Here is a 27,941-nt window from a genome sequence, read left to right as displayed (position 1 = left end):
TGGAAAGCTTAGATTGGACATCAAGAAAAACTTCATTAATGAAAATGAGGAACTTGCCACTGGAACAGGGAAGTTGTCAGGGCACCAAGACTGACAGAGTTCAAGAAGCATTTGGACGGTGCTCTCAGAAATAAGGTTTAATTCTTATATTGTCTCATGTAGAATCAGGAGTTGGACTCAATGGTCTTGATGGGTCCCTTTCAGCTCAAGATATTCTACGAGTCTATGAACTCAAATTGATTTAAACGAGCAAGGTTATTGGAAGATATTAACTGCAAACTGGTGGTTATCCACTGTATCAGCTATTACTGAATGTGAAGATCATAGAATCACTCAGATTGGAAAAGACTTCCAAGATCATCCAGTCAAGCTGTCCACATATCACCAGTATTTCCCACTAAGCCATGTCCCTCAGTACAACATCTAAACGTTTCTTGAATACCAACAAGGTCAGTGACTCCCTCACCTCCTTAGGCAGTCTATTCCAGCACCAGACATTTTTCCTAGCATACAACCTGAATCTCCCCTGGCACAACCTGAGGCCATTCCCTCTTGTGCTATTGCTAGATACATGGAAGAAGAGGTCAACCTCCACCTCACCATAACCTCCTTTCAGACAGTTGTAGAGACTGATAAGGTCTTCCCTGAGTCTCCTCTTCTCCGGACTGAACAATCCCAGCTTTCTCAGCTGCTCCTCGTAAGGTTTGTGCTCCAGAACTCTCACCAGCTTTGTTACCCTTCTCTGAACATGCTCCTCAATGTCTTCCTTGTAGTGAGGGGCCAATAAATGAACACAATTCAATACTCAAGGTGCGGTCTTACTAGTGCTGAGTATAGAGGGATGATCACTTCCCTGCTCCTGCTGGTAGCACTGTTTCTGATACAAGCCAGGATGCCATTGGCCTTCTTGGCCACCTGGGCACATTGCTGGCTCATGTTCAGCCAAGCATCAACCAATACCTCTGGGTCCATTTCCTTTACACAGTCTTCCAGCCACTTTTCCTCAAGCCTGTAGAGTTGTTTGGGGTTGTTGTGGCCAAAATGCAGGACTAAGCACTTGGCCACACTAAACTTCATCCCACTGGACTCAGACCAGTGATCCAGCCTATTCAGTTCTCCCTGTAGGGCCTTCCTACCCCCAGATAGATCAATACTTCCTGCCAACTATATAAGCATTCACAAAAATGGAGATAACTACTTCCAATCCACAGTCACATATGCATGTTAGCGTATAAAAGAACCTCCCAAAATAATGCCATATGAAATTTAATACATTTTAAAAACAGACACAGTATATGAATTTATCTGCCTTACTGACTGAATTTTCAAGCCCCATTACCATCTCCACCTCTCTAACTCTGTAAGGGATTGAGGCTTTACAGTACTAGACAAAAACAGATGAGGAAATCCAACAGCAGACTCCTCAAGATCCAATTAGCAATTTCAACCCCCAGAATGGAAAACATTAAAATAATGTTAGGCTTTGAAACCAAAGAACCTCTTCTGTCTAGTTTGTCAATGGGAAAAGAATTCACTAGAAGTAATGAGTTATATATCCACTTCAGGGTTTCTACCTTGCAGTAGTATGAATAGTTTAAATATAATATATTTTGTTTCCTTCTATAGATATCAATTTTTTTTACATGGGTATGAAAAACTCTGGCTGCATGAAAAAATAGTTGGGTTAACAGTATCTTGTAGATGTAGTGTTACACTAGCCCAGCACAAAACAAGAGGTTAGTAAATGTATTTATTTATTTACGTACTTATTTAATAATCCAGGGAAACGTTAGAAATATTTGAAATTATGAAATTTTAATATGTTGTTTTATCATATTATTACAGTATTTTACGGTGAAACTCAAGAGGATTTCTCATATTGTTATTAAAAAAAAAAAAAAAAAAGGATAAACCTTCCCACTATTTGCACATTTCTAATATGCTGTGAGTTTTTGCTGCCACAGTAAAACATTTTAAACAGACTTTTTAAAGAATGACATCGGATGTTACAATCTAAAATATGGTTTACAAGCATGTACTTTATTTGTGAGAAAATGAGAATTTACAGCTTTGATATACGGCATACATCATATGAGCATGAAATATTGATACATCTCCACATCCCAACCAGTTTTTATAAGCAAGCCTAAACTTATTCGTTGAACAGCAATTCTTCTAAAGCTAATCGATTCTGCACCCTACACCACATAAACATACAAGCAATTGAAAAGACAAACTAAGATAATCTACTGACAGCTACAAAACAATTTGACCAGAAAAAAACCCAAACCACTGTAACCATGTATAATAAAATAAGTCATATGTAGTTAACTGAAACTGCTTATAAACGAAAATATATACGTATATATATTCACAGTCTTAAAAGAAAACAGTTCTCCATATGTTTTGGTAACCAAAAATTTGATTGTCTCATTTAGTTAAATAATCTCCAATATTCAGCTAATATTTTTAACCTTTTGCCTCTTTTTGCCTGTTCCCCATCCTCCACTGAACTGCAATGGATGGTCTCGAAATGATATCCGTTCTCTACAGGATGGACCGAAATGTGATTTTTCTGGAGTAGATACATTCTTTTCTAAGAAACAAACAGATGTATGAAATTAAAACAAACAAACAAATAAACATAAATGTCACTGTATCACATTACTTTTAATATATTGATATGTCCAATTTGATAGCACACTTTTTATAATTATGTATTCCTTCCTGATTTAAAAGTCACACAGGTATTTATCACAATACAGTAGTTTTTGAAAAACAAACAAGCAAACTCAAAGACTTGAAAGCAAACACTAAAATTACCACACAAATTACCATATTTTTAGTGGGCTTGTTTACTCTCTCTATAAATGTAGTAAGTTCATTTTTTTCTTCAGATATACTCAAGTAGGCCCTAAATCTATTTGCAAAAGGATTAAAATGCTAGAGTCATGCCTTTGCAGCATTCCTCATTTCCTTAGCTTTTATTTAGCACCTCAAATAGTAGCAGATACCTCTAGTGCAGAAAGGCTTTCATTAAAAAACAAAGTATCTAGGTGTTTAATCAAACAGTATACATTCTATTAATTCTTTTGATTGGGAATCATAATACATTAATTTAAAGCTGAGATCCTAAAATTAGTAAATTAACTGCTTAAGGAAACCTGATAATAATAATAATAAAATAATACTATTAAAAAGACTGTGCCTCTTGCTTAAAGATTTTTTTTTCCTGAAGTTGGAAAAGTTTTCAAACAACAAAAAGATTGTACAATATAACCTTTGTTCAATGCCTCCTCCCTCTCCCCCCCACCAGAAAAAGCCTCAAAAAAAAAAAAAAAAAAAAAAAGAAAAAAAGAAAAAGGAAAATAAAAGGAAGTATCTATTTCATGTTTAGACTGGAAAAATACTTGGGGCAAGTATATGATCAAGATCAATTCTCCTATGCACTCATCTTTAAGATTATATCAATGATAAAGATAAATTAGACATACCAGTTACTTATGTATTTTGATGAAACAAATATTTTTATTATTTCATTCTGAAAATTGAATAAACAGAAATGTCAGAACAAACCCAACAATAATAAATTCGAAAATTAGTTTAAAAGTGATAGAGTCCAATGTAGCAAAACAGGAAGTTGACCACATTCTGTTTGCCTAACCTGGATTATTTCTGGACTAACTGCCTCATTGTTTATGAACCTATCTATACTGCTAAGTATTATTTTCATGATGGACTTCAGAAATTTGTAAATGTAGATCTCTTGGCTTTCCACTTAATATTGTAGCCAATTCTTTGGAAGTGATACATAGCCTTAACATTACTGTGAAAGGTATATTATTATTCTATTAAAAAATCCCTAAAGACTTGCTGTAGTTTGCTACAAGATACTTGTGAAAAGTCTTTACAAGTTTGTAATATATGCTTTTATTTTGGCATAAAGACAGCTGTATCTGTCACAGCATGAATTATGCTTGTCTAAACTACAGGGTCAATAGTTTACAATCTTTTTTATTATTATTTTTAATTGTAACTGATTGATACATTGCTTAGAGGGTATTGTAAAATATTTGGTAAGTATAATGTGACATCTTATTAATTTTGAGTGCATGTAATCTGACAAAACAACTTTCTATGTAAGAATCATAGCTCAGAATTTGTCGAACTTGTGGTCTCAGTAATAGGGCAAGATAACTTCTCAGCCTGAAGGTATTTTTTCAAAATCTCAAATATTCTCTGCTTCCTTGAATCCAGATTTAACAAACCACAGGATATCTCAAAGTCTGGTTGTCATGGCTTTCTTTTCCTTTATGCAGCCTGAAGCGCTGGTTAGACTTCCTAAGGTCTGCTTTACACATTACCTACAGTAGTGATCTAGACAATGTTTATCAAAGCATAGACTACTCTGTATCCTTTCCACCCTTCACATGGTTCTTAGCACTTTCAGCCAAATAAAATAAAATAATTATAGGGAATGATCAACTAATTTAGAATGAAAATATTCCTTGAAAATAGGATGGAAAAGTACACACCCTGCAAATTATAGAACTATGGAATCATTTAGGTTGTAAAAGACCTTTTAGATCACCAAGTTCTTCCATTCACTTAACAATACAAGTCTACTGCTAAATTATTTCCATAGGCACCACATCTATGTGGAGAATAGGACTCAACCACAGGAAGCCTGTTTCAGAGCCTAACCACCCCTTCTGAGAAGACATTCTTCCTGAGATTCAATCTAAGCCTCCCCTGGTGTAATGTCAGGCCATTACCTTGCATTCTATCACTTATCACCTGAGAAAAGAGACTATCACTTTCCTCACTGCAAGCTCCTTATAGGTAGTTATAGAAAGCAACAAGGTCTCCCCTCAGCATCCTTTTCTACAGACTAAACAGCCCCAGTTCCCTCATTCGCTCCCTTTCTATGTTCCACCTTCCTGTCTCTGAAGTGGATACAATCATGCTTCACTTCTGAGAACATATTTGTGATATGAGCTCAATAATATTAAGAGATGGGTATTATTATCAGCATCGCAGTTCTAGTTATTGGTCTAGCTGGAGTGATGAAAAACAGAACTGGCATAGGGAACCAACAGACAGTACTCTACAGAAGAATTCTCAGTACATCAGAGACTGATGTAGAAGCACAACAAAGTTTGCTTACTCCTATTCATGTTATAGTTAATTCTCAGACACTATATTCAAAGAACTGCTTGTGACTTAGATATTAATTATGATTGAAAGTTGTAAGGCAAAGAAACAGTTCATTTATGCTGAAGGTATTAGCCAACTATGAGAAATAATTTTCTTGCATTTCCTTCTCCTAGAGTTTAATGGAAGAAAGAACACTGAAAATACACAAATGGAACACACTGCAAACATAGGACTTAATTGATTTATCATACATGTGACCCTAAGGTTATATGCTTATTTTTTAATTGATGTCCTTAGCAGTTTCATCAAGAATCCAGGCAGAGACACTCTTGTGGCAAACCTAAGAGCAACATCTGTATGCAAGTTTAAAGCAAGCATGTAGGTAGAGTCTTGTGAGAAATAAAAACATCTTGTGTAAATTAAAATTAACTTAGCTCAATTACCGTCAATGTTGACAAAAGGACTTCTAATTCTACATTATTAAAACAGGCAATTTTTTCCTTCAGAAATATTTGATAAAGACCAGTCCACATCAGACGGTTAGAACTTTGTCTAGATTGAGAGAATGAAGGTAAGAGACAATGACAACATTTTGAATTAAGAGATTGCATCTACAAATGTTTCTCACAAATATAGCCTTGTTTTCTTTTTTTGTAATGTATTTTTAAAAGCCATATTAAAATTAACAGATAACTGAAATCTTATTATAATTTTTAATGTATTTATATTTGTTGTGTTTATTTGTACTTGTTGGGCTTTTTTATTTATTTCCTTGGAAATAAATATATTTATACCCGCTCAGGGGAATTTTTTCAATTATATTGATTTTTGAGATTTTTTTTTATTTTAAGAAAAAGTGAGAAAATAACAAAAAGTGGGGAGGATGCTTGGTTCAGCGTATGGAGGACTAAAGAAAGGATTCACTAAAAAACAATTGCAAATGAAAACATTTTGTTATACCACATTTATATCTAAAATGCTGCAAGGTCAGATATTCAGGCACTATTAAAATATCTAAAAATAGTGAGATACTTCACATGTTTTTTCAGAATGTGCTCTATTTGAAAGTTTTACTTTACATCTCAGTACTATATTTTTTTTTTTTTCCCAGAGAGCTTTTAACTCTCTCTTGCAGTGTTACTAATACCAGTACAGATGGACAGCTTTTACAGAAAAGTTATATTTACAATACCTCAGATTTTCCCTAGGCTACAATGTGTTTCTTGCAAACAAGTGCTTCAGGTATTGGCATAAATGAATGAATAAAATTAATATTATCATAATTTTTTTATTGGAAAAATAAAATGTACAGTTTTATTTTTCTGTATAGCAATCTGTAAGGCATAGCTTTCGACTGTGCACAAGTATGCACATTCATGTTTCTGATTTATAAATAATTTTAATGATGACAATAATATTTTTTCCATGTTATCTTCCATGAGTGTATTTGTAACAGGACTAAATAAAAGGCAATGGAAAGTTTCACATCCTTTCAAGCCCATAAATATCTTCACTAAATGGAAACTAGAAGTAATACACTGGTTTTAGTATGTAAAATATCAGTACCTTTGACATCCATAATAATAATAATAACTATTATTATAATTATAATTATATAGTAACAACAATGGCAACAGTACTTACCATTTAGGGTTACAAGAGTTAAATAGGACCAGGTAAGTGTATTAAGCATAATTTAACATGATAGATAGTTATTCTAATACCCCCTCATATGGGAACAAAATCACAGCCAAAAAAAGCAATTTAATTTCTCCTATGCCAAAATAGGCTTCAGGAGATTGAGGATGTAACAGTAATTTACTATACTTTCAATAAATTGTAACTTTCAACTGTAGGAGTCTAGTATATTCTGAGATACATTCAGATGCCTGTATATATCAAATAACCATTTCCTTTGACTACGTGCTGAAAGCTTGTCATGGGCTTGGTTAACATGCTTCTATTTCTAAGCAGTCACTTTTCTGTTGTTTAATCTGTTTTCTGCTATTGATTTGTTCTGGTCTTTTTTGGTTAAAGCCTGGGTCTTTTGACAAATGTCAAGGTTTGCATATCCTCTGTTTTGATAAGTAATGCAATATGTAAAATGCTTTGAATAAAATTCTTGGTGTCCAAGAAGAAAAGCTTGGTTAAACAGGTTATGATAGAAATTTTATGATGCATAGTAGACGTCATAGGGTATATATTGATCCACCTAACATTGTGTGTCTGGAGAGATAATTTCAAAGTTCTTACCATATTGTATTACTTAAGAGCAAATACAGCATAAGAATGCATGGAAGAAAAATTCAACATCTTAATGAAAGTGACCAGAACGAATCTTTAGCAGCAAAGCATTCACATCAATTTGAGCTCTGGAAAGAAGGTTCAGCACGTCTATGAAAAACGTGAATGCTAAAATCTCAGAAGAGTAACTTTTTTAATATTGTTATTTATGGCTATATTGAAGTCAAATCACAAAATATTTGTTCCCCCTTTTAATTATTTTCTTTAGTTGCCTTACTAACCTTAAAACAAAAAGGAGCATGTATTTATTGCATTTTAAATTTACATAATGTTTTTATATTTCACACTTATATTTGAATAGTATCGAGAAGGCTCAAGATCATCTTATGTGAAATACCACATAATATGTAAAGATGCATTGCCCTTCCTTGTGAAGATTCGAATATAAAACGTCATCTGTTTTGGAGGAGGATGTGGGGGGAGAGGTGAAGAAAAACTTAATAATTTTGTTTCTAGTGTCTCTGACTTCAAGTTTGTAGGACTGGAGACTAATTGTAGGACTGGAGTATTTTATAGAAATAATGAATTTAAACATTTTTTTTGTTAAATCATACATTGATGTTATTCTAACCAGATCATAATGGAAATTACATATTTGAATAATCTAAACTCTTAACGTGAAACTCAGACACAAAAAGGAATTCCTTCAGAAAATATTTACAAAAATATTGACATAAGTTACAATCATTTATTAATCTACACATGGAAACAAAATAACATAAAAACTATAATAATCCAAACATGTTCCTGCAAAATACAACATACGCCTAACTACACAAGTTGCTCAAGAAGTAATGCTTCCTGTTTATTTCCATGGAAATCACAAAAGATACAGAGTTCAATAACACTATTTGACAGAGCAAATTCATAGCTACAGAATGCTGTTTCTCAGCATAGTCACCACCACTAGCTATGCATCTTTGCCAGCAATGAACAGGAGCCTATGTGCTGCACTTGCAACAGTCTGCACCACTGGAGGTGACCCACTGTCGCTGCCAGCACTGCTGAAATCAAAACCAACACCTCACTGCACTCAGATCCACTGTTCAGTCTCCATAAACATTCAGCAAGTGTCGATGAACACCAATGGGTGCCATTTCTTTCACCAGGAGCATTTCAATGACATACCTTTGCTTCATAAGCATTTCCATGTCAGTTGCCATTTTGACAGACCACCCTGCTGCTGTCATCTGTCACACAGCAACAAAATTTAATGGAATTTCGATGAAGGTTTAACCTTTACTGCCATCCACCAACATCTATCTCTGATGTCACAGGCCAAGATAATAAAATAGGAGGCATTACTTTCAGAGCGGCCTTCACATAAACAGGACTTTTAGTACCACTGGCTATTAAAGCTCAGTATTTCCTTTGTACTCCAGCTCCTTACCTATTTCCAAATTTTGATAATTTAGGACAAAAATTGTGGACAGAGAAACTGCCTTCGGCTGAAACATTCTGAAAGGCTAGTCACTTCTAAGGAAAAAATATGTGAGATATTTATGTTGTCCTTTGTAGAAATGACTTGTGCCAACTAGCAGAGTTTCACTTTTACAATCTGTCCAAATTTGATCAAGTATTGAAGTTTCTAAGTGATTGGAGGCAACGTTCTTGATTTTTTTGGCTATCTTCCCTAAAACATCAGTCAATGAGGAAAACATGCTTTACTGTGATGTTACATGAAGCAAATCAAAACTATTCCTAAAAATAATGTTGAAAGTCATGCTAGGTCAGGGAACTAAACAGCCTACTAGTTATATGCTCCCTATTATATGCCCTCAGATTCTAGGTACAATAACTATGAAGATGAGGATAAGAAGCTCTTATAGGAAGAAAACTGAAAGAATGAGCAGAGAGTTGCGGTTAAAACCTGAGAGAAAAATGAGATCAAGGCTAGTTTGGAAGTGCACTAAGACAATACCCTGACATAGCTGGCAGAAGAAATAGACTGACATTGAGAGAAGAGATAAACTATGTGGAAGAAAGGCACTGTGAACTGGCAAGGGGGGATTAAGAAAGAATAAAGAAGACACTAGAGGCACTAGATTGGCCCTAACTCCCTTAATTTATCAAAAGTAGTGAAAATATATAGTTAGTGATAATAAAAGATGTAGAGAATAAGTAGATAAAGAGTCTGGTGTGCCTAAATAGTACACTAAGACATGCCGAATAAACTTGGAGAAGATTTAAACTAGGAGATACTGAATCCTAGAAATATTGTCAAGCTAGGTACTACAGGGATTAGGGAGAGGGGAAAAAAAGTAATCAGACAAGGATCTGTTGAAACAGACTTAACTCACTGATGGAAAAGAAAGCCTAAGAATGGATCAGAAAGAAAGCTTATGCTAGAACAAGGCAGAAATAAGAACTGTTCATATTTGAAGGAAGAGTTAGAGAGTAAAAGTAAAGTTAGCAATGAAAAAGAGAATAAGAAAAGAAAATAAAGATTGTATTGGAGAAAAAAAACTAGAAAAAAAATGCTGCCATCTACTGCAACAATCTTATAGAATAGTAAGTCTTCTTGTGCACTGATTTGAGAAATACTTTTGAAGCTATATGACAAATCATTCACATCAAAGAGAACCTAAGACTGCTATTATTTACTCCTACATGACATGGCAGAAATCCTTGCGGTAGGTCTAATAGTTCCAAGGTTTCAAGTGAGTATCTAAATTACATGGATGTCAGTGTCACTGTATGGATTTTCTTTTTTCTTTTTTTTTAATTTCCATTATATTGAAACTATGTTCAAAACAATAGGAAACAAAACCTAGTAAATTTTAACTACTTCAGGACTGTGCAACCCTTTTTCATTCATTTTATTTATTCATTTTCTGAGCAGAAAAATATTCAGAATATTGAATTTTCTCATTATCTTGTACTGGATATCCTAACATTTATGTGATCATACTACCAGATGTGGCTTACAGAAGAGATGGCTTTATTCCTTGTATAGTGATAGCAGTTGTGGTTTATGGTAAATTGAGTGCAGAATTTTACTGCGGAAAAGTAATTAGTACTATAAATATCTTCATATGTTTACAGCATTTTTACATATTTCTAAGGAGAAAGCAAAAGCTTCACTGCTATCTTCAAAGAATTCTAAGTAGGTAAATGGCAAAAAATTGAAAGGACTGCTAAATAAGTATCTCTATATTTGATCCCATGATTCTAAAATTTTTTCTTAGTTTCTGTAACTTCTATTACAAACTTCTAACTTCCAATGGAGACTAAGAATCAAAGAAAAAAAAAAAGAGCCATCTGATGGTGTTCAGTAAAACATGAATAAAGGAATGAAGAGAAAACTTAAAAATGGCTTGTTTACTGCAGACAGAGTTTACAAATCCTAAATGAAAGAGAATTTCTGGAACTGGGATATACAGACAATAATAGGTAAAGAGTAGGAAAGCAGAATTTTTTTAAGAAGTAAAGCTGTATCATGCACAGCCTGAGACAAAGCTGAACACTTTCTCACGGATTCTGGTTCATCAAAAGAAAGGAAGGCAATAAAAAAATCAGGGTGAGGGTTCTTTCAAAAGGAAGAATAAGAATTGGAATATGTAAAAAGGAATGTCAAATAAAATATACCAGAGGAGTTTGTCTATTTTTGTTTTTCACTGAGTTGATCTTTCCACTCTAAGAACATTATCAATAAATTTCATTAATCTAATTTCACAGGCTAAGAAAGAGGTAGAGTTAGAATTTATCTGAGAAATGATAAATGTTTTGCAGTGGACCCTGTACTTAAAGGTCATTTTTAGAGTCAGGGGTGATTAAAGAATGACAAAATTGGGTCCCAAATTTTGTTTCTTCTTCTTCTCGTGGTTTTGTTTTGTTTCCTGAAAAGCATTGTTTTACTGAAGTCAAAAAGACTAAAATTCAGAGGGGAGAAGAATTAAGAATACCAGATAGTATTTTAAATAACAATTAGAAGCCCCCATCACAGTCTGCTTTGAAATTCTAGTTATTCTTTAAATTCCAGTCAAAAGATTGAATCTCACAAGACAAGATGGAAAAGAAAATTAAGATTATTTTAGAGTAAAGAAAATAGTGATAATAGGTAGACTATGCAGATATACAGGAGGCTAAATCTGCAACATTGGTTGTATTGACATAGAATGGGCTGACAGAATAGAACTGATGATTATCAGAACCCACTCAAAAACTGTTTATTAGTATAAAAATTACTATTTAGCTAGTTATCAAAAATTAATTACTTAATTTCTATGTCTATTTTATAACTTAGTGTTAACTGCATTACCAGTGTTCAGGAAAGTATTCACTAACAAATTTTATAACCAGAAATTCATGACAATATTAATGGAGTTAAGAAAACTACTGACAAGTGTAGGACTAACTCTTGATTCTTGCATAACTCTGTAAGCCACTAACCATTACAGCTCATGTGTGTGTATTACTGAGAAGGTACACATCAGGAAAGTCTTTCTTTTCTGCTTTTCTTTTTGCTTTTACAAAAGCAAGGTGAGTTTATGTAAAATTGAAAGGTAGAAAATGCAGTCATCAAAAGGTCATCTTAACATACTGCCTTTTGTAACTCACTGGCACAAGGTTTCACGGAGGTCAAGATCAGTGGAGAGACTAGCATGGACAAAAATAAAAAACGAAAGAAAACAAAACAAAACAACATCTCCTAAAACCTCAAGAAATGGAAAAGAAAAATTAATTATCAGTGAGCAGAAAGAAATAACTATAATTTCTAGAACTGAGGACCAGGCAGGGTCCTCAAATAGACAGCCTCACTGGACACTTTTTACTCTTTCTTGAGGTTATCTTTCTACTCTTTCATTTATTTATTTATTTATTTAAATTTACCTTTTTTATCCCATTCTTTTTAATAATAGAAATTTAACACATAAAAGTAAATACACAGAAGCGTACGCTATACATAGATGCTTTTCTTAAACTGAGATACACTATGTCCACAAAATTATTTAACTCTTAAATTATTTTTGTGCTAAGGAACAGAATAAGGATAGTTAAGAATTAATTTATTCCATCCAAGTCTTTCAGAAACACCTATTAATTTTGGATGTAACGATGTTAAAATTCTTGACCAGGTCTAACTTCAGAAATGATGTGAACCCACCCCCACAAAAGTCTACAAAAAGTAAATTGAAGTTGAGTAGTTTTCCAAAAACTCCAAATTAAAACATGCAAGTATAAAAACATGATCAGTCATGTTGCTGTGTTATTTAAAACACATTTTTTTCAGTACTACACATATTTGAGCTTCTTTTTTTATTTGAGTAAATGTACGTAAAAATAACTTTGCATTTTTACACCTTCCTTTAGAACCTGAAGGATCTGAACAATTTATTGAAGCAGATACTGAATTACAAATTATATGTACGAAATATGCATAATATCCCTAACATCTCTGATATATATGAACACCTCTCTCCCATGTGGCATCTAATTCTGAAGACTTTCTACAAAAATTAAAAAGAACTCTGAACACCAACCAGCATCATGGTTGTTGTAAGATAAATTTAGGGCTATTTTATTGATTAAGACTTGCCAGATCATTGAGGTCAAATTCTCCTGAAAAAGAAAACCGTGTGAGGACTTGATTTAACAATTAATTTGAATGGAAGCACCTCCATGGTCATAGGATTTTTTAAAATCTCTTTGATAATATTAATTCGGTGCTAATTGAAAAGGGATACATTTAATAAATCACTAGAACATTTTCCAGGCATCGTAATTAAATATTTCAGAATGACAAATTAAGACAAAGGAGAACTAACAAGAAAATACATTATAATGAATATGTTTCTCATGTAAAAAAGATAGGCAAACATCTAGTGTATTCAGATGAAAGTTACTACAGAGCTAATAATTAATTGTAAATTACTGAAGAGCAATAGTCTTTCGCAAGTTGAGCTAATATCATTAACGTTTATTCACAGCAGATGAATTGTATAAAGATAAAAGTATTGTCTGGTTCAATAAATAATATGCATTTCAATGTAATGTATCATCACTGTTTAGTTTTCTCAAATCCATGATGAGAAAAATTATATAGACATACATGCAGAAACATATATAGAAAAAAATATGATCTGGGCTCTTTTTCCCTTAGTTCCTTGACTATGGAAAGGAGAATGAACATAGAGAAGAAAATAAACATGCTAAGGTATCTCCGTTTTTTGTGAAAATATACATATATTACCAGACACAGTAAACTCTCTCTCTCCCTCTCACGCTTATGACTGTGCCAGTTGGATTGTTTTTCCCTGCTTCTCTATGAGTCTCTTCTTTTCAAAGGGAATGGCATTTTTTTCTTTATTCTACCAAAGCTCCTAATAGAAATTTTACATGGCAGTTTTGTGTTGATTCTTACTTTTTTTCTAGATGGCAATATAGTGTAGGTTACAATCTAGACAGCAGTTATATGTTAATATGAATGCAGCACATAATACTTAATTCAATTATTCCAGAAAAGCGAACATTCAATTCTGACCATATGAATATTATGATAATTTTACCACTGACATTTACAGCTCAGCCACTAAATTCAAGGTTATCGTAGTAAGGAATCTCATCTAATTTAAATGGTGGTGCTTCACCATTAGCCAATGTAGAGAAAGAGGAAAATTCAGGATTCAATTAGAGCTCTTCTAAGATGGTAGGCAGACAAAGAATTTTATTCTTTCTCAGTAGCTGCACTTAATTGAGCCTAGGATGCTAATTTATATCAAATCTAATTTTGGGAATGTAAATCTAGGGAATAAGCACAGACAAATTGTACTGTTACTTTTTTGCCTTTGGTGGACTAATACAACGTAAACAGATCTTTAATCCAAATCCTTTTCAAAGAATATAAGAAAAATAGAAAATATTTCACGTTTTTCTTGAATTTTATTTTAATTTTCCTTTAAAGTGAAAAGTCAGCTTAAATAATAATAAAAAAGATAATAATAATGATAATTTGTAATTATATATAATTTATGAAGCAATCTGATTTATACTATGACAAAACATATCAAGGAAGTTCATTACTTAGATAGTTCTAGAAATGTCAATGATTTTGCTACAGTTATTTAATACTGCTTATATTTTCTATAACATAAATTTTTGGGACTTTGAAATTTTATTTATTTTGAAATGTCACATTGTACACAAATGACAAAACATAGTATTTCACATTAGATATTTTCTTCTGTAGCATTATACAAAATAAAACATGAATCTGAAAATGCTAGCATTTTACAATTTTTTCTTTTACTTTCAAATTCTGATTCTACTGGTAATTTGTACAGTATTGAAGAGTGATTAAAAATAAAGGGATTCTCTATCATTGATCTATAGTAAGTTCTGTAAGATGCATATATTACAGCACAGTTGGTAATCAACATGAAAGAAATCTGTGCCTTGATTAGTATAGGTGTTGTGGTGTCTAATAAGCGGAAGCTGTATTTTCCATTTTGGGGAAAAAAAAAAAAAAGAAAAAAAAGAAAAGAAAAGGAGAATATAGAAAAATATTACTTTTAGGATAAAATATTTTTCTGCTCTGTATTATAAAGAAAAAATAATAACAACTTGGTCATCAGTAGACCTAGCATACGTCACAGGTGACTGTCTGTGGGTTAAAATTACAAGAAGAAAGTCCATTGATACCAGTGATGCAGTTTTTAAACAGAACTGTAGAAAATATATGAGAAGATTTCAGGTAAGAAAGTAACAGAAAGATAATTAGCATGCTCAGTTCCTCCAAAGCATTTTAAAGTGATATTTAAAACTGTTAATGAAAAAATCTATAACTTACTTGAAGATCTTGCTGAGTGCCTGTGTGGCTGCTTATTTTTTTCTCTGTTCACAGTCAAAGCACTTCCACTGGCCAAGGAAACAAGGTCTAACTCTGTGTCTTCTCTGCTTACAGGGCTTGCCTGGAAGCAGTGGGAGAGAACGTACACAATCATGAAACAAAATGTAACTTTCTGAATGCAGCTCACATTACCCCAAATAAACAAACAGGCTCTGTCAAACAACTTTCTTCAAAATGATACCACAATCCTTTATTGTTGCCTAGGCTGAACAAATGTACTATGTCAAAGCATTTTTGTAAATAAGAGCCGATTTTAAAATTGTGGTTTGTGATCTGAGTCAGTGCAGCAACAAAAGAAAACATTTTAGTACAGTAATTTTGAAGAAAATCAATCTTGCAGATGGTTGATGAAACCTTAAACAGCTTAAGATCATTTACTGACCAGTCTATAATTTAAGTTATAGCTGAATGTCAGGGATGTCATATTGGATTATTTTCTGCAATATTTATGTTTTATCCAGGACATGTATCGCTTCAGTCAATCAAAGACCCAGTAAGTAATCTAATCTTGTAGTTTTTTGCTACTTAATCATATCCATCAGTCAGCATTTAAATTATACTTTAGGTAAGAGTGTTTTATTAATTATAAACTTCTGCTTTCTGAAATGAGGCATGCTACCTGCACCTTAGTATGGCAAAACAGAAATGAAAATCTTTCAGCTTAGCCAGAGATCCTTGTTATGGCAACGTGTAGGATAAAGTTTAAAAATACTGACCTGGAAGATACCACACACTGAAAATGGTAGATAATTGCTTTTTTTTTTTTTTTTTTTTCCCAAGAAATTAATTTATATTTATTCAGTAATAACTATCTTTCCTTGAAATGAAAAACTATTCAACATCAAAAGCAGTTAGCTAACAATACTCATAACTAGATATTGAGGGCCAGCAGCATTGACAAGGAAAAATCAGACACTGGAGAAGACTGAGCTACAAAATCCCCAGCGCAGACCTAGTTGGCTGGAATTACTGACTATAGAGGTACATTTAAATTTCCTAGTTTCTAGCATGTCAGAAGTGGAGCCCAGGATACAAATTAAGTCCTCTCTCTATCTAGGCTGAAAAGACCCAAATCCTTTCAGAATCCTTTCAGAAAGAAAGTGCTGGTGGTAATGTTACCAAATGTTTGCACAATATACTAGCATCTTCCAGACTGCTGAATCAGGCCTTGTGAGACAGTGTCTCAGTTTCTTCCTCAGACGGCTGAGTCCTGCAGTTCCTTGCTCTGAGGAAAAATGCTACAACTGTAAACTTAGGTTATTCTGGAGGAGACAATCTCCAGACTTCCTGTTCAAACCAGCCCACTGTACGAAAAGAAGCATTTCTCCAATGCAGACAAGGTTTGTAGTCCAGTCTAACATAGAGAACACAGATTAAATAGAGACCTGTTTTATTTCTTTGTCTTTATCCAGGCACTGTTTAATGTAAAATTCATTTAAAAACTTCACGCAATTTTCAAACCAGCACCTCCAAAAATACAGATATTTTCTGTTCTTCCTTAGTGACTGCATATCCTTGATGCCACAGAAAGTTTATTCCTTGCTTACTGATGTCTGTCATATGTTTAATGATCATGACTTTATAAAGTTTTATTTTGTGCAGGTAGTAGGCTGCATTATTGTTGTTAACATCACTATTTTATTTTCAAGAACAATACTAAGAATCTTTCAAAAGAATCCTGGCAAATCTCTGTATTTTTGGCCTTCCTATTTACAGTCCTCATAAATTTGTAAACTCCGTGTGTGCAAAATCTTTAGAAAGCTTTTACTTCCTCTTAAATTGAAATAATGCAATTAACGTGATTCTCAGATTCCAAACAATGCAACTGATCATTCTTATTTCCACCTAACTTGTTTCAACCCACAGCAGAAATTTTCTCATGTCTCTGTTTCCAAAGACTCCAACGACCACAGTATTCTAAGCAACTAATTTTCCATGGAATTATTATCCAGTTTACACCACCATAAAAGCTGAGGAGTCATCATCTTGTAGACAACATTATTCAGGGTCATATGTGAGATTTTAATAGGGCTGTCTCTCATGCAAAATATGTGCTACATTCTTTAAAATAAAGACAAGTGTTTTTATGCAAGTACAGTCAAAGTAATTCTTAAAGTTGGATTAATCTCTGAAGCAAACTTAATTTCAGGTTTGTAAAGAGTTTCATTAAAAGTCCTCTGAAGATAATTAAAACCTTGCCATTTACTTCTGTAGCTTAAAGCCAAAATTTAGAAGAAATTTAAGATACTTTTTTACAAAATACTGTATTGGACTTCAGTCTGTACTGGTCACCACATTTAACTCTTCAGAAAATTTTCCAGTTAGTTGGAAATTAATCTTTGTCAGGAGGAATATTTGCCTTTAGAACAGTTCTCCATCTGAATATTTCACTATTGCTGTGTTAAATTATTTAGATATTCTTTAATCTTCCGAGGTAAAAAGTACTGTTTAAATTCAAGCTATATCTTAATAATTTTGAGATGTTGAACAATAGTTTAACCACATAGGTAACTTAAATATGTAACAAAAATTACTGGAAAAGTCTATTCTACTCTAATACAGGAAAACTTTGTTTAATTTAAAGTGCCCAGTATAAAGTGTGAGTCAGTATGGCTTCCTACACACTTACATGGTCGTATTATGCAAAATTATCAAGGTGAACTTTTAAAGGTTAACAAAATGTAAATACATTTTTAAAGCAAAATTCTATGGACATCTAAGTGAACAAATTGTATGATTATCTCAATGCCTATATAATGCTGTTTTCTATATTAGATATACATTTTAGTTCTTTTTCTATTTTTTGACCTGTTGCATTCTTCTCAACATTTTATTCATGTGGAACAGCTGGGTAATATGGCTCAGGATGTGACAATCCCATAATGTTTCCTGTTATGTGGGTACACCACATAATATTGTTGTGGACTTTTGTGGACAGAAATGTTTACTGCAAACAATAAACAGTCTACCTATATGCACATATGTTTACTGATAATTATCTAATGTGTAATTTAGATAACATTATTAGATTAACATTTCTTCAAATTAGAGTAATTACTGTTTTAGACTTTACCTATAAAATAATTATTAGTGCTGCTGCACCTAATACCCGTCACAAGTCATCCAGATCATGATTTAAGCCACTGAACTTTCAAAAGAACCTAAGAATTGCATTTTTTCAACCATGAATTTTAGAAGAGTTTATGGAAGCATTTCTAAAACACAGCATTGCAAAGGTGCTGAAACTGGACCGCAGATGTTGGAAAAGGCCAAGATTACCCCAAATATAGAATGAGGTACGTAATCTTAGCAGCGTACCAAACATAATGTAACTAGTGGAAACTCTTTTATGTAACATCTTCCATTTTACATGAGGTCTGCTCTGAAAGTAATACCTCCCATTTTATTACTTTGGCCCATGATGTCAGAGGCAGATGGTGGTGGTATGGCGGTGGAAGCTGAAACTTCTCACCAATGTTCTGTTATAGTTTATTGCCATGTGACAGATGGCATATGAAGCATGTGGAAAACATAGCAATCATTGACATTCATTGGTGCTTACTGAATGTTTATGGAGACCAAACAGTGAGGTCGTGGGTGGTGCATTGCAGTAACAATACTACCACAGCAGCTGTGAACCAGTGGGTCACTTCTGCTGGTGCAGATTTTTAAAAGTATGGCATGCAGGCTCTTTTTTACTTCTGGTGAAAATGCATAAGTAATGTTGGTGATTAAGTTGAAAAATAATGTTTTGTGGCTGAGAACTTGCTCTATCGAATTTTATCAAGTGTTATTGTGCTCTTTGTATCTGCTGTAATTTCCATGAAAAAATAGGAGGCATTATTTTTGGAGTGACCTATGTATGTGAATATGACATAGTTCTTGTAAATTTAACAGTGAATCAATTTGGAAATAGCTCAGTACAGTTCTATATGAACAGCAGCTCAATACTAGCAGTATAAAGAAACACATAAACAAAAACGTTGTCATACTTTTTAAACATATTCTTTATAATCAATCATAATTTATAAACATTGTCATATTTTATACACAAGAAATGTGTTCTCATACTCAGTATCAATTAAAATAAAAGTTGTAAGCACTACCTAAATACTACAAAGCCCAGATTTTCACAGTTCCTCAGATAGAGATGGGCACACGAAACATATCAATAGATACTTGGAATCATCACATTCAAATGAAAGTACAGCTACATAAAAACTAAAATTACGATTAAAATTCCTTATAAAGCAAAATTCTACATTATTTGAAAGTTTCTCTCTCTCTCTCTCTCTCTCTCTTTTTAATCTCCCCATAATTATGTTAAAAAGAATACTGCCAACTTGGGAATAAGTCATACAGTATAAATTGCTCTGCTTACTATCAAAATAAATTCTGGATATTTCTGACACTAAGTTTTTCCATCTAGTAGATCTACAGATTGTTAAATCATTTGTATTTCCTCTCCTGCCAGCCTACAGAATTACCCATTTCAGAAATACAGAAATTTTTTAAAATGCTGCAAAGAAAAGAGTTGATCACAAAGAGGCCATTTTATGAAAAAAAAAATAGTAAAGAAATGGTAGAAATAAATCTCTTTTCACACCGTTTTTAATAATGTCACTATATTAATATACAACTCTAATTTTCTATTAGTAAATCATACAGTGCTGTGATATTAGACTGATTTAGATATGTGACTTAGAGAATTTAAGAACTGATTGACAAAAATTAATGTTTTCAGTCAATAATTGGTACTGAACTATATTTATTTTTTTTAAGCATTCTGAAGGTTGATTTAGAAGCTTTAAATCATAGAATCAAAGAATCACAGAATAGCTTAGTTGGAAGGGACCTTAAAGATCCGTGGACAGAGTTGCCACCCACTAGGTCAGGCTGCTCTGGGTCTCATCCAACCTGGTCTCTAACACCTCAGGAGATGGGGCATCCATTACTTCTCTAGACAGCTTGTTCCAGTGCCTCACCAGAAACCAGAATTCTATGTACACATACATGTTTTCATGCCTGAAGCTTTTCCTCTGGTCTCCATCAATGGTTAACTCGATTGTGAAACAGAGACAACGTTAAAGAATTATACTCAATAAAAAAAAAACAAAAAACAAAAAACTCCTGTTTGTTTTTATACCAAATACGCATTTGAAAATGCCATCAAAGGCCTAGCTGAATTCAGCAAAATTCCATATGGAAACAAGTTCTTACCACAGGTTGTACTTGTCCACTGTTGCAGCTGACATGATTCAACTCAGGCAAAAAACAACAGCTAGGAAAAATGTAGAATGGATATTTAAATAAATATCACTGTAATGGGTTCATTAAAACACCTATGTAGAATCTTTTCACAGAAACATTCCTGATCAGATCTAGCAAATTAGTAGTGATGGCATTTAAAATAATTTCAAGGTTAAAATGAATGTTGAAATATCACAGAAACTAATATTATAGTTAATTGTGCCTAGTATTAAAATTAAGAATTTCCTGCTTATTCAGTTATAAAATATTAATTTCAAAATGTAGATGTCAATAAAAACAACATATGACTGTACGTACATGCACTGACAAAAATGATAGCTAGATCAGTTTTCATGTTCTATAAGAATAAAATAGTTTTCAGTTTTTCAGCTGATACAAATGTATCAGCTATTCTAAATACCATCAGTGAACCATCAGTGATGTTCCACTGAAGTTTTGCTACATGCAGAAAAGGTACCATAATATTAAAAATGACAGTACAAAGATTAGTGTACAGCACACACTTGCAGAGGTAAAACAATAACATTAACAACAAACCAATCAAAAAAAAAAAAAGTCTTTATAACATTCTACATCTTATTTCAAACATCATTATATGTTCTGCTCCAGTGTTTTCATGACAGATATCTTAAACAAGTTCTTGGACTCTCTCTACTATGGAACATGACTGACATTTTCTGAAGAATATCTGCTGCACGTATTTCCTTGACTCTTGAACAGTTCAGAAATGTGGAATATTTTTCCATATAAAACATGTAGTCAATTTCATTAAAAATCAAATAACTTTTTAAATGAAAATGAAGTTAAAATGCTTTCCTACTGACAATCTTGTTTAGTTCTATTAGACATGACTGGCAGTGTGTCCATTAATGACTTCACTGAGATATCAATGGCTTATATTTTATTTAGCATATACTTACTATGTCTTACTGATAGTTTAGGGAAAAAAAATAACCTTTTCTTTAACTGTATTGATATTATACATGTTTAATAACAGAAATTAAGGACAGAGTATGTTTATAACATGTTATTAATATACAGCATGAATATCTAAAAGAAGGCTTATGTTTGATGACAAAATATTAATACATAGTATTTGGTTAAAAAGCAGATGTTTTACTTCCTTAATTGAATCAGTCAATATAGGTAATGTTACAGTTGATCTAATTACATAAAAACATAATAGATACAATTAAAGTTGCATGGTATATGAAGTTCTCCTTCCTATACTACTTACAATAAAAGACCGACTGCATTGCTGAAGTAAACCTGCAATTATAGTTTATCATAAGGATCTGTGTATAACTTCATCATCACTGTGAAAGAAGTATCTACTCAATGACTAAAATATGTCTAAAAAGTACCACGTTTGGAACCCAGAAATATAGTGCAGGGCCTGCTAATACATACATAGTCACGTTTGTTTCATTACTATTAACTTAGGTTCCACTTTACAAAATAAATTTACAATTATAAAAAGTTTAATTTAAAGGCAATGATCTCACCCCTTCATATTTTTTGAACTTGATGTTTCATAATCCGAATGCTGTGTATAAAGCCATTGGTATGTAAAATCTTTTCTCCTCTGTAGTTTCTCATCTAAACTAGTATCCAGCTGAGAAAATTCTTCTTTTTCACCTAGGGAGGAAAAAAGATACTCTTGTCTTTCACTATTATTTTTAAATATGAACTTGTAATGGATTCTCCAGAAAAGCCATGAGCATACTGCACTTTACCAAAGAAAAAAGGCGCGTTAAATTTTACTGCAGAATTCAACTAGATTTTTTTTTTTTTTAATATATATATATGTAATAAATATTTTAAAATTAGTCTTGACTTAAATGATTTTCTCCCTTAGGATTAAATAGAGAGCTTCTGAATAAATTTGTTTTCATTGGGAAATAAAATTCTCCTTTACTCTGAAAGGGATATAGAAAAATACATTGCAGATAAATTGCTTGTCAAAGCATCTCTGAACACTGCTTAATGTGTTATTTTTATGTTTAAAAATACACATCAATTTATATTTACAATTCTATTTTACCAATTCATAAGGTTAAATCTCACAATTAAATTTAAGACTGGAGACATGACAAACCTTTGTGTCTGATCTTTCAGTGATATTTTAATGAAATCTTCTGATATTGGATTTCAAAGCAAACTGCATTCCTTATTAATACATATGCTTTGACACAAGAAAGAGAATAATATAACAACATTACAACAAAAATTTTTATGACCCTTCCATTTTTGGGAACATTGTGGTAGATGCCAGATATGTTTTGAAGCATAATGAAGAGGGAGAGGGTGACAGAGTTGGAAGAACCTGCAGAGGGAGATCAGTACTGCCTCTGAGGTGAATGGTTTTCTCATACTCTTTATTTTAAGCTGTAAATGGCATTCATGTTTTGACAATATAAACTTCAATTACAGAGTATTCACAAGTACACCATTGTGAGAGGGTTGCTACATTATCTGTAGTACTTTTTATCCTTTTCCTGCAATAAAAATTATATTTTTCACTGCATGAGCAGAAAATTGTAGTTTCTCAATTCCATTTTATCCAGCACTGCAGTGGGGCCACTGTTTTCATCTTTTAGCTCTAAGGAAATATTGTCAAAGTATTGTAACTTCTTATATCACAGTTTGAAATAAAATTGTCTTTTGGTCATGTTCTCCATTTATATCAGTAAAGGAAATGTTTATTCAAACCAATCCACTCCTGAGGCTGAACCTGTTGAACTGCCTTACCCATAATATGAAGTCATAAAGGTCTTGTGTCAAATGATAGTGATTGACAGCCTAGTAATTAGGTGAAAAAAATTACCCTTAGTTGTTATAAAGAATGTATGTCCTTGCTATTGCATACATTCTCAGGAAGACAAAAATCAAAATCTTGTATGGAGTGTCACTGAATCCACTAAAATGAAGATATGGCGTCTTTCTAAAAAGATCAAGCAGTGTCACTTCGAAATATTAAAATACAAGAAAGTTCTGATAACAGACTTCATCTTTTGCGAATAAAGCAAAAGCCACTTCTTCTTTCCCAAGTTCATCACATTCATTTTCTGTGTTCCTAGTTCTGGAGTCCAGCTTTCTGACCTTTACACTTTGAACATTTGTACATTCCAAGTTTGCACCTACACTGATAGCCTTATATCTCTTCAGATGAAAAAAAAAATCTGATTTCTAACAGGAATAAAAAACATTTTACGTGACTTCATAAGAGCAGTCTTGGAGATAGAGTCTCCTGTTAAATTGGCACACATTCTCCAGTGAGGAATAATAAGCTTAAACAGTAATCAACTCTAGGTTCCTTCTTATCTGTATTTACAGAAAAGTTTGGCTCAGTATTACCTATCTTTTTCAGGAGAATTACTTCTTCCTAGTAAAATAACCAGTATTAACAATGCATTTGTGAAAGCCCTTGTATCCTTCTCCTCCTTCACAAGGGAAATCTATATAGGGATTTAAAACCAATATTACAAATTCATGCCTGAGTCTGAGAGTTAGTGATAGTTAAAAGACAATGTACATACAATAAGCTATGACAAAACTTATAAAAAGTTTATTTTTGAATTAGCAAGTTTTTTTTCTTTTTCCAAAACGATTGTTAATAATACACCTTAGTTTCAGTTTGAATTTCTGACTTGTGTTTGAAACAGTTTTATTTACTAAAGTCGTATCATATACATTCATACTAGAATAATTGAAATATTACTGAAATGAGAAAGTGATCAAAATAAAAGTGCCAAAAAGTGCAGACAACATTATTCTATATTTTAAAATGGAATGCACCCAGTCACATTCAAATATAAATGTCTCTCTATATAATTCTTATGAAAATACTATGCTATGAATTAAAACACAGCATTATCACTTTCCTATTCCACTTATGAACACCATGTGTTTGAGTATCTCATGTATCATTATCATTAACATGCATTTGCCTGATAGCTTTCTTAAATTAGGGCTCTGGGTTTTTTAAAACCTGGACCTGATTTTGTAGAAGTACTAACATTCATAAATTCCACAGAAGTTCATAAGAGCTGTAAGCATTCTGCAACTTTGAAATGGATCAGATCTATAATCTTTAATTGTTAAAACCAGACAACTCTTAGAATATCAAAGAAAAAAAGGAGCACATCAAAGAAGGCAAAACTCTGTCAAAAAACAAATTCATCTCAGAAGTATTTAAAGTACACTCATTAGATTATCATTTCTAAGCTTTCAATCCTTTGGATATTTTTTACAACACACACGGTAATAATTTACCATTGGAATAGACTTATAGTTGGCATTAGTACAGTAATGATTTTTAGGTTTTACCAATTAATAATCTATACTCATTCTACAAACTCAGGCCTGAATCAGGGGCACTTTCTGCCATTTTTCTGAAGAATTTGAGCATCTGAGTAGAGAGCACTTACTCAGGAGAATCCGGGCAACTGCAATGTCAACAGAACTGAACATTATGGGAAAAGAACAGGTTGTTTTCTAGGTCTTCAAATCAACATGCTAACCCATAAAAACCTTAATTTTAGGATCCACAAAAATGTAAATTTCAGTCTGTCATATTTTTTGTTTGCCAAGTGTGCTCTGAGACAGCATAGCTCTTGTCCAGTTTAAAATACAGGTGCTTTTTATATATTTAACATTAGACTATATCTCGTTAGTTATAGGAGAAGGCCTAAGAATCCATGAGCTACTTCTGGTGAAGTGCCCAAAGTTCTAGATAATTTCTTCTCCCAGGTCTTTCTACAAGATTGAGGCACCTTGTGCTGCAGCAATCAGCTTTAAAAAGGAGGCTGAAACATATCCTAAAATTATAGCTTAGGATGTAGAAGCCTGAGACTCAAATCAAGCTAAGGAGTAATCCAAATGCATGTTTTCCACAGCCTTAGAAGTCCCTCGTACTCAACTTCCCCACTGCAGGCACGTGTTAAGAGAAAGCCAGTATACAAAAGAAGAAAGATGATTACACAATATCTACATTCAGAGGAATCTTTCAGATTTGCATTCTCATTTTTAGATTTTATGCCCAGAAAGCACAAAGTCTGACTGCTCTGAAACCTTGTTAGCAACTGAACTCTTTGACAAATTTTATGCAAATGGTGCTGAGGAACTTGACTCAATGCAATTTGTTCAAATCTATTTTTGTTGATGATGGGAAGATAGAAGTTCTAGCTTTAATGCGATAAACATTTATTGAAACAGAACTGTGTGAAGTCTGCACTGTATTCAAACATATATGGTTAAATTTTGACTTTAGAGAGTTATTTAATTCACTTCAAAACTCACTTCATACAGAGTATGAAGAGTAACTATACTGAGTACTATACAAATAAAGTTACAGACTAAGAAAACTAAGATCTACAATGTGATAGAAGGGCTCAGAATTTATTCAGCATTCTAAGTTTTCCTCCCTTAATATAAAAAATCTGTGACCAGAGTTAATTTCCTCAATATGTAATCTGGAAATAGTTCTCTTAATAAGGGAATTAAGTAGCTGAGCTGGGTATAAAATTCATGTCAGTGCTATTAAGACACTGACATTTTTCTTATCTGTCAGTATTCTGGTACAGATTACCATTCAGCAATATATATCCTGAAAGTGTATGTGTATGAGTTTGTGTGGAAGTTTATCAAATCTATAAAAAGATTAGTCTGAATAAAAATTAAAATTATATATAACCCCCCACTTCCCAAGGATTTTTATAATATTTCATGCCTTCCATAAAGTTATGTTATAATAAACACTACTAAAAAAATCTAAAAATACTAAACCTAAAATCTAACTTTTTTTCATTTTCTCCATACTTAAAGTCAACCAAAAAGGACACTACTTCTGTTACAATCTGTATAGTAGCTTCAGAACAGAAAGTAAGAACGTTAGTGATAACATTGATATCAAGGCAAAAAACCTGAAAAATCTGTTAACAAACCAGAAAATAATTAAAAGACCAAATAACAAAACTTATGCTGAAGCATAGGAGAAATGAGAATTTCTTATCCCATACAGACACATTTGTTGGAAGTCTCCTTTGTCAGAAATTACTAGATTCTAGCAATCGCTACATGCCTATGATATTGGTTTTTTGAAAATGAATGATATTTGGAGTAGTCTTTAGCCTATTCACAGGTATTCAGTGTATACATTACCAATATTCCTAAGATTTCCAGACAGTTGGTAGTACGAAATGTCAATAACTGATGCAAAATTTTCTTCACTTAAAATTATAATATCTTTCTTCATCTACAATTCAGAATTTTCAGATAGTGAAACACATTTCTACCTTAAAAATATATAAACTTGATTGTGACACAGAAAGACTGGTTAGTTTTACTTTTTCATTTGAATAACTTTGAATAAAGCAATTTGAATATCCGGGGTCAGAATGAATGAAATATAGAGGAATTTTTATAGCAGCATTTGAGTGCACAGATGAATAGAAGATGAAACATATTTTTTAAAAGAACACCACATCAAGTGATGGTCTCCAAAATTTTTTGATGCTTTCAAATGTGTAATCAATTACATCACAAGAAGTCTTGAATACAAGAATGCTGATCAATCCACAGGAGTATGTCCTTCAAAAATTATAAAAACAAAGAAAGGAAAAAAATACAATTATTTCTCAGTGTTTTTATTCCTAAAATTTTTGCTATTTTTCTCTTTTTTTTTTTTTACCAGATATTTTGGATTATTTTCAATAAAAAAATAAGGTCTACTATATCACCCTTCCTTCTGTGAACATTCTTCTCTCTAAATTCTTCATCTGCTATTGCAATTATCTCCTTTTCATCGTTCAACTGTTCTTGACCTAAACCTCAAATTCATTCTTCCTTCCTAGGATTCAAGTATTTACCACTCTTAGTCATGAGTAAAATGTCTTAAGACCATAGTTTTGTTTTACTTTTTTTTTTTTTTTTTTTGGCTGCCCCTCTTCTCCCTATTTTCTTCCCTACTTTTTATCTTCTACATGATGCTCTATTTCAGGGTGATTCACATCACTAATAAAACTTCACCTACTTAGTTTGTTCTGTGTCAATAGCTAACATATTTCAGACTCTCCCATCTGTATTATCTTTCCGAACTCTTATTATTAGATTATGCAAAAGCTGAATCTTTTCACCGAGTCTCCTAAACCACTGAAATTGTACAAATTTCAGCTTTCTGAATTCAAGGAAAACAAAATTTTATACTTGGGTCTTCACAAATATTCTTCTCTATTTCACTGCCTGTCCGTCTCTGTAGCACCACTACAGGTGAACAGCAATCAGTACTGATACATAATTAACAGGTTACTCTTGATTTGTTCAGTGCCCCATCTTGAAACAAATTCAGGTCTTACTTTAC

The 27,941-nt window shown here is 32.7% G+C and overlaps 1 protein-coding gene across 4 annotated transcripts in view; it reads right to left on the bottom strand.

The window, feature by feature from the left end:
• Nucleotides 1-2,019: 2,019 nt before the first annotated feature.
• The window catches only part of LRRIQ1 (leucine rich repeats and IQ motif containing 1), a 99,422-nt gene continuing 73,500 nt past the window's right edge, over nt 2,020-27,941 (bottom strand). For 3 of the 4 annotated variants that reach the window (XM_025154558.3, XM_040655079.2, XM_040655065.2), the window contains exons 24-27: nt 22,087-22,219; nt 20,531-20,591; nt 15,251-15,371; nt 2,020-2,596 (exon numbers count right to left, since the gene is read on the bottom strand). In XM_025154558.3, coding sequence (XP_025010326.2) covers nt 2,457-2,596; nt 15,251-15,371; nt 20,531-20,591; nt 22,087-22,219 — 455 coding nt within the window. In that variant the 3' untranslated portion in view covers nt 2,020-2,456. Of the gene's footprint in view, nt 2,597-15,239; nt 15,372-20,530; nt 20,592-22,086; nt 22,220-27,941 lie in introns of those variants that run through there. The other variant, XM_025154561.3, reaches the window with a different exon arrangement.

The sequence above is a fragment of the Gallus gallus genome, chromosome 1 (assembly GCF_016699485.2).
Source record: "Gallus gallus isolate bGalGal1 chromosome 1, bGalGal1.mat.broiler.GRCg7b, whole genome shotgun sequence".
Lineage (NCBI taxonomy): Eukaryota > Metazoa > Chordata > Aves > Galliformes > Phasianidae > Gallus > Gallus gallus.
Note: the sequence above shows the minus strand (reverse complement) of the source record. Positions and strands in the feature narration are given on the sequence as shown.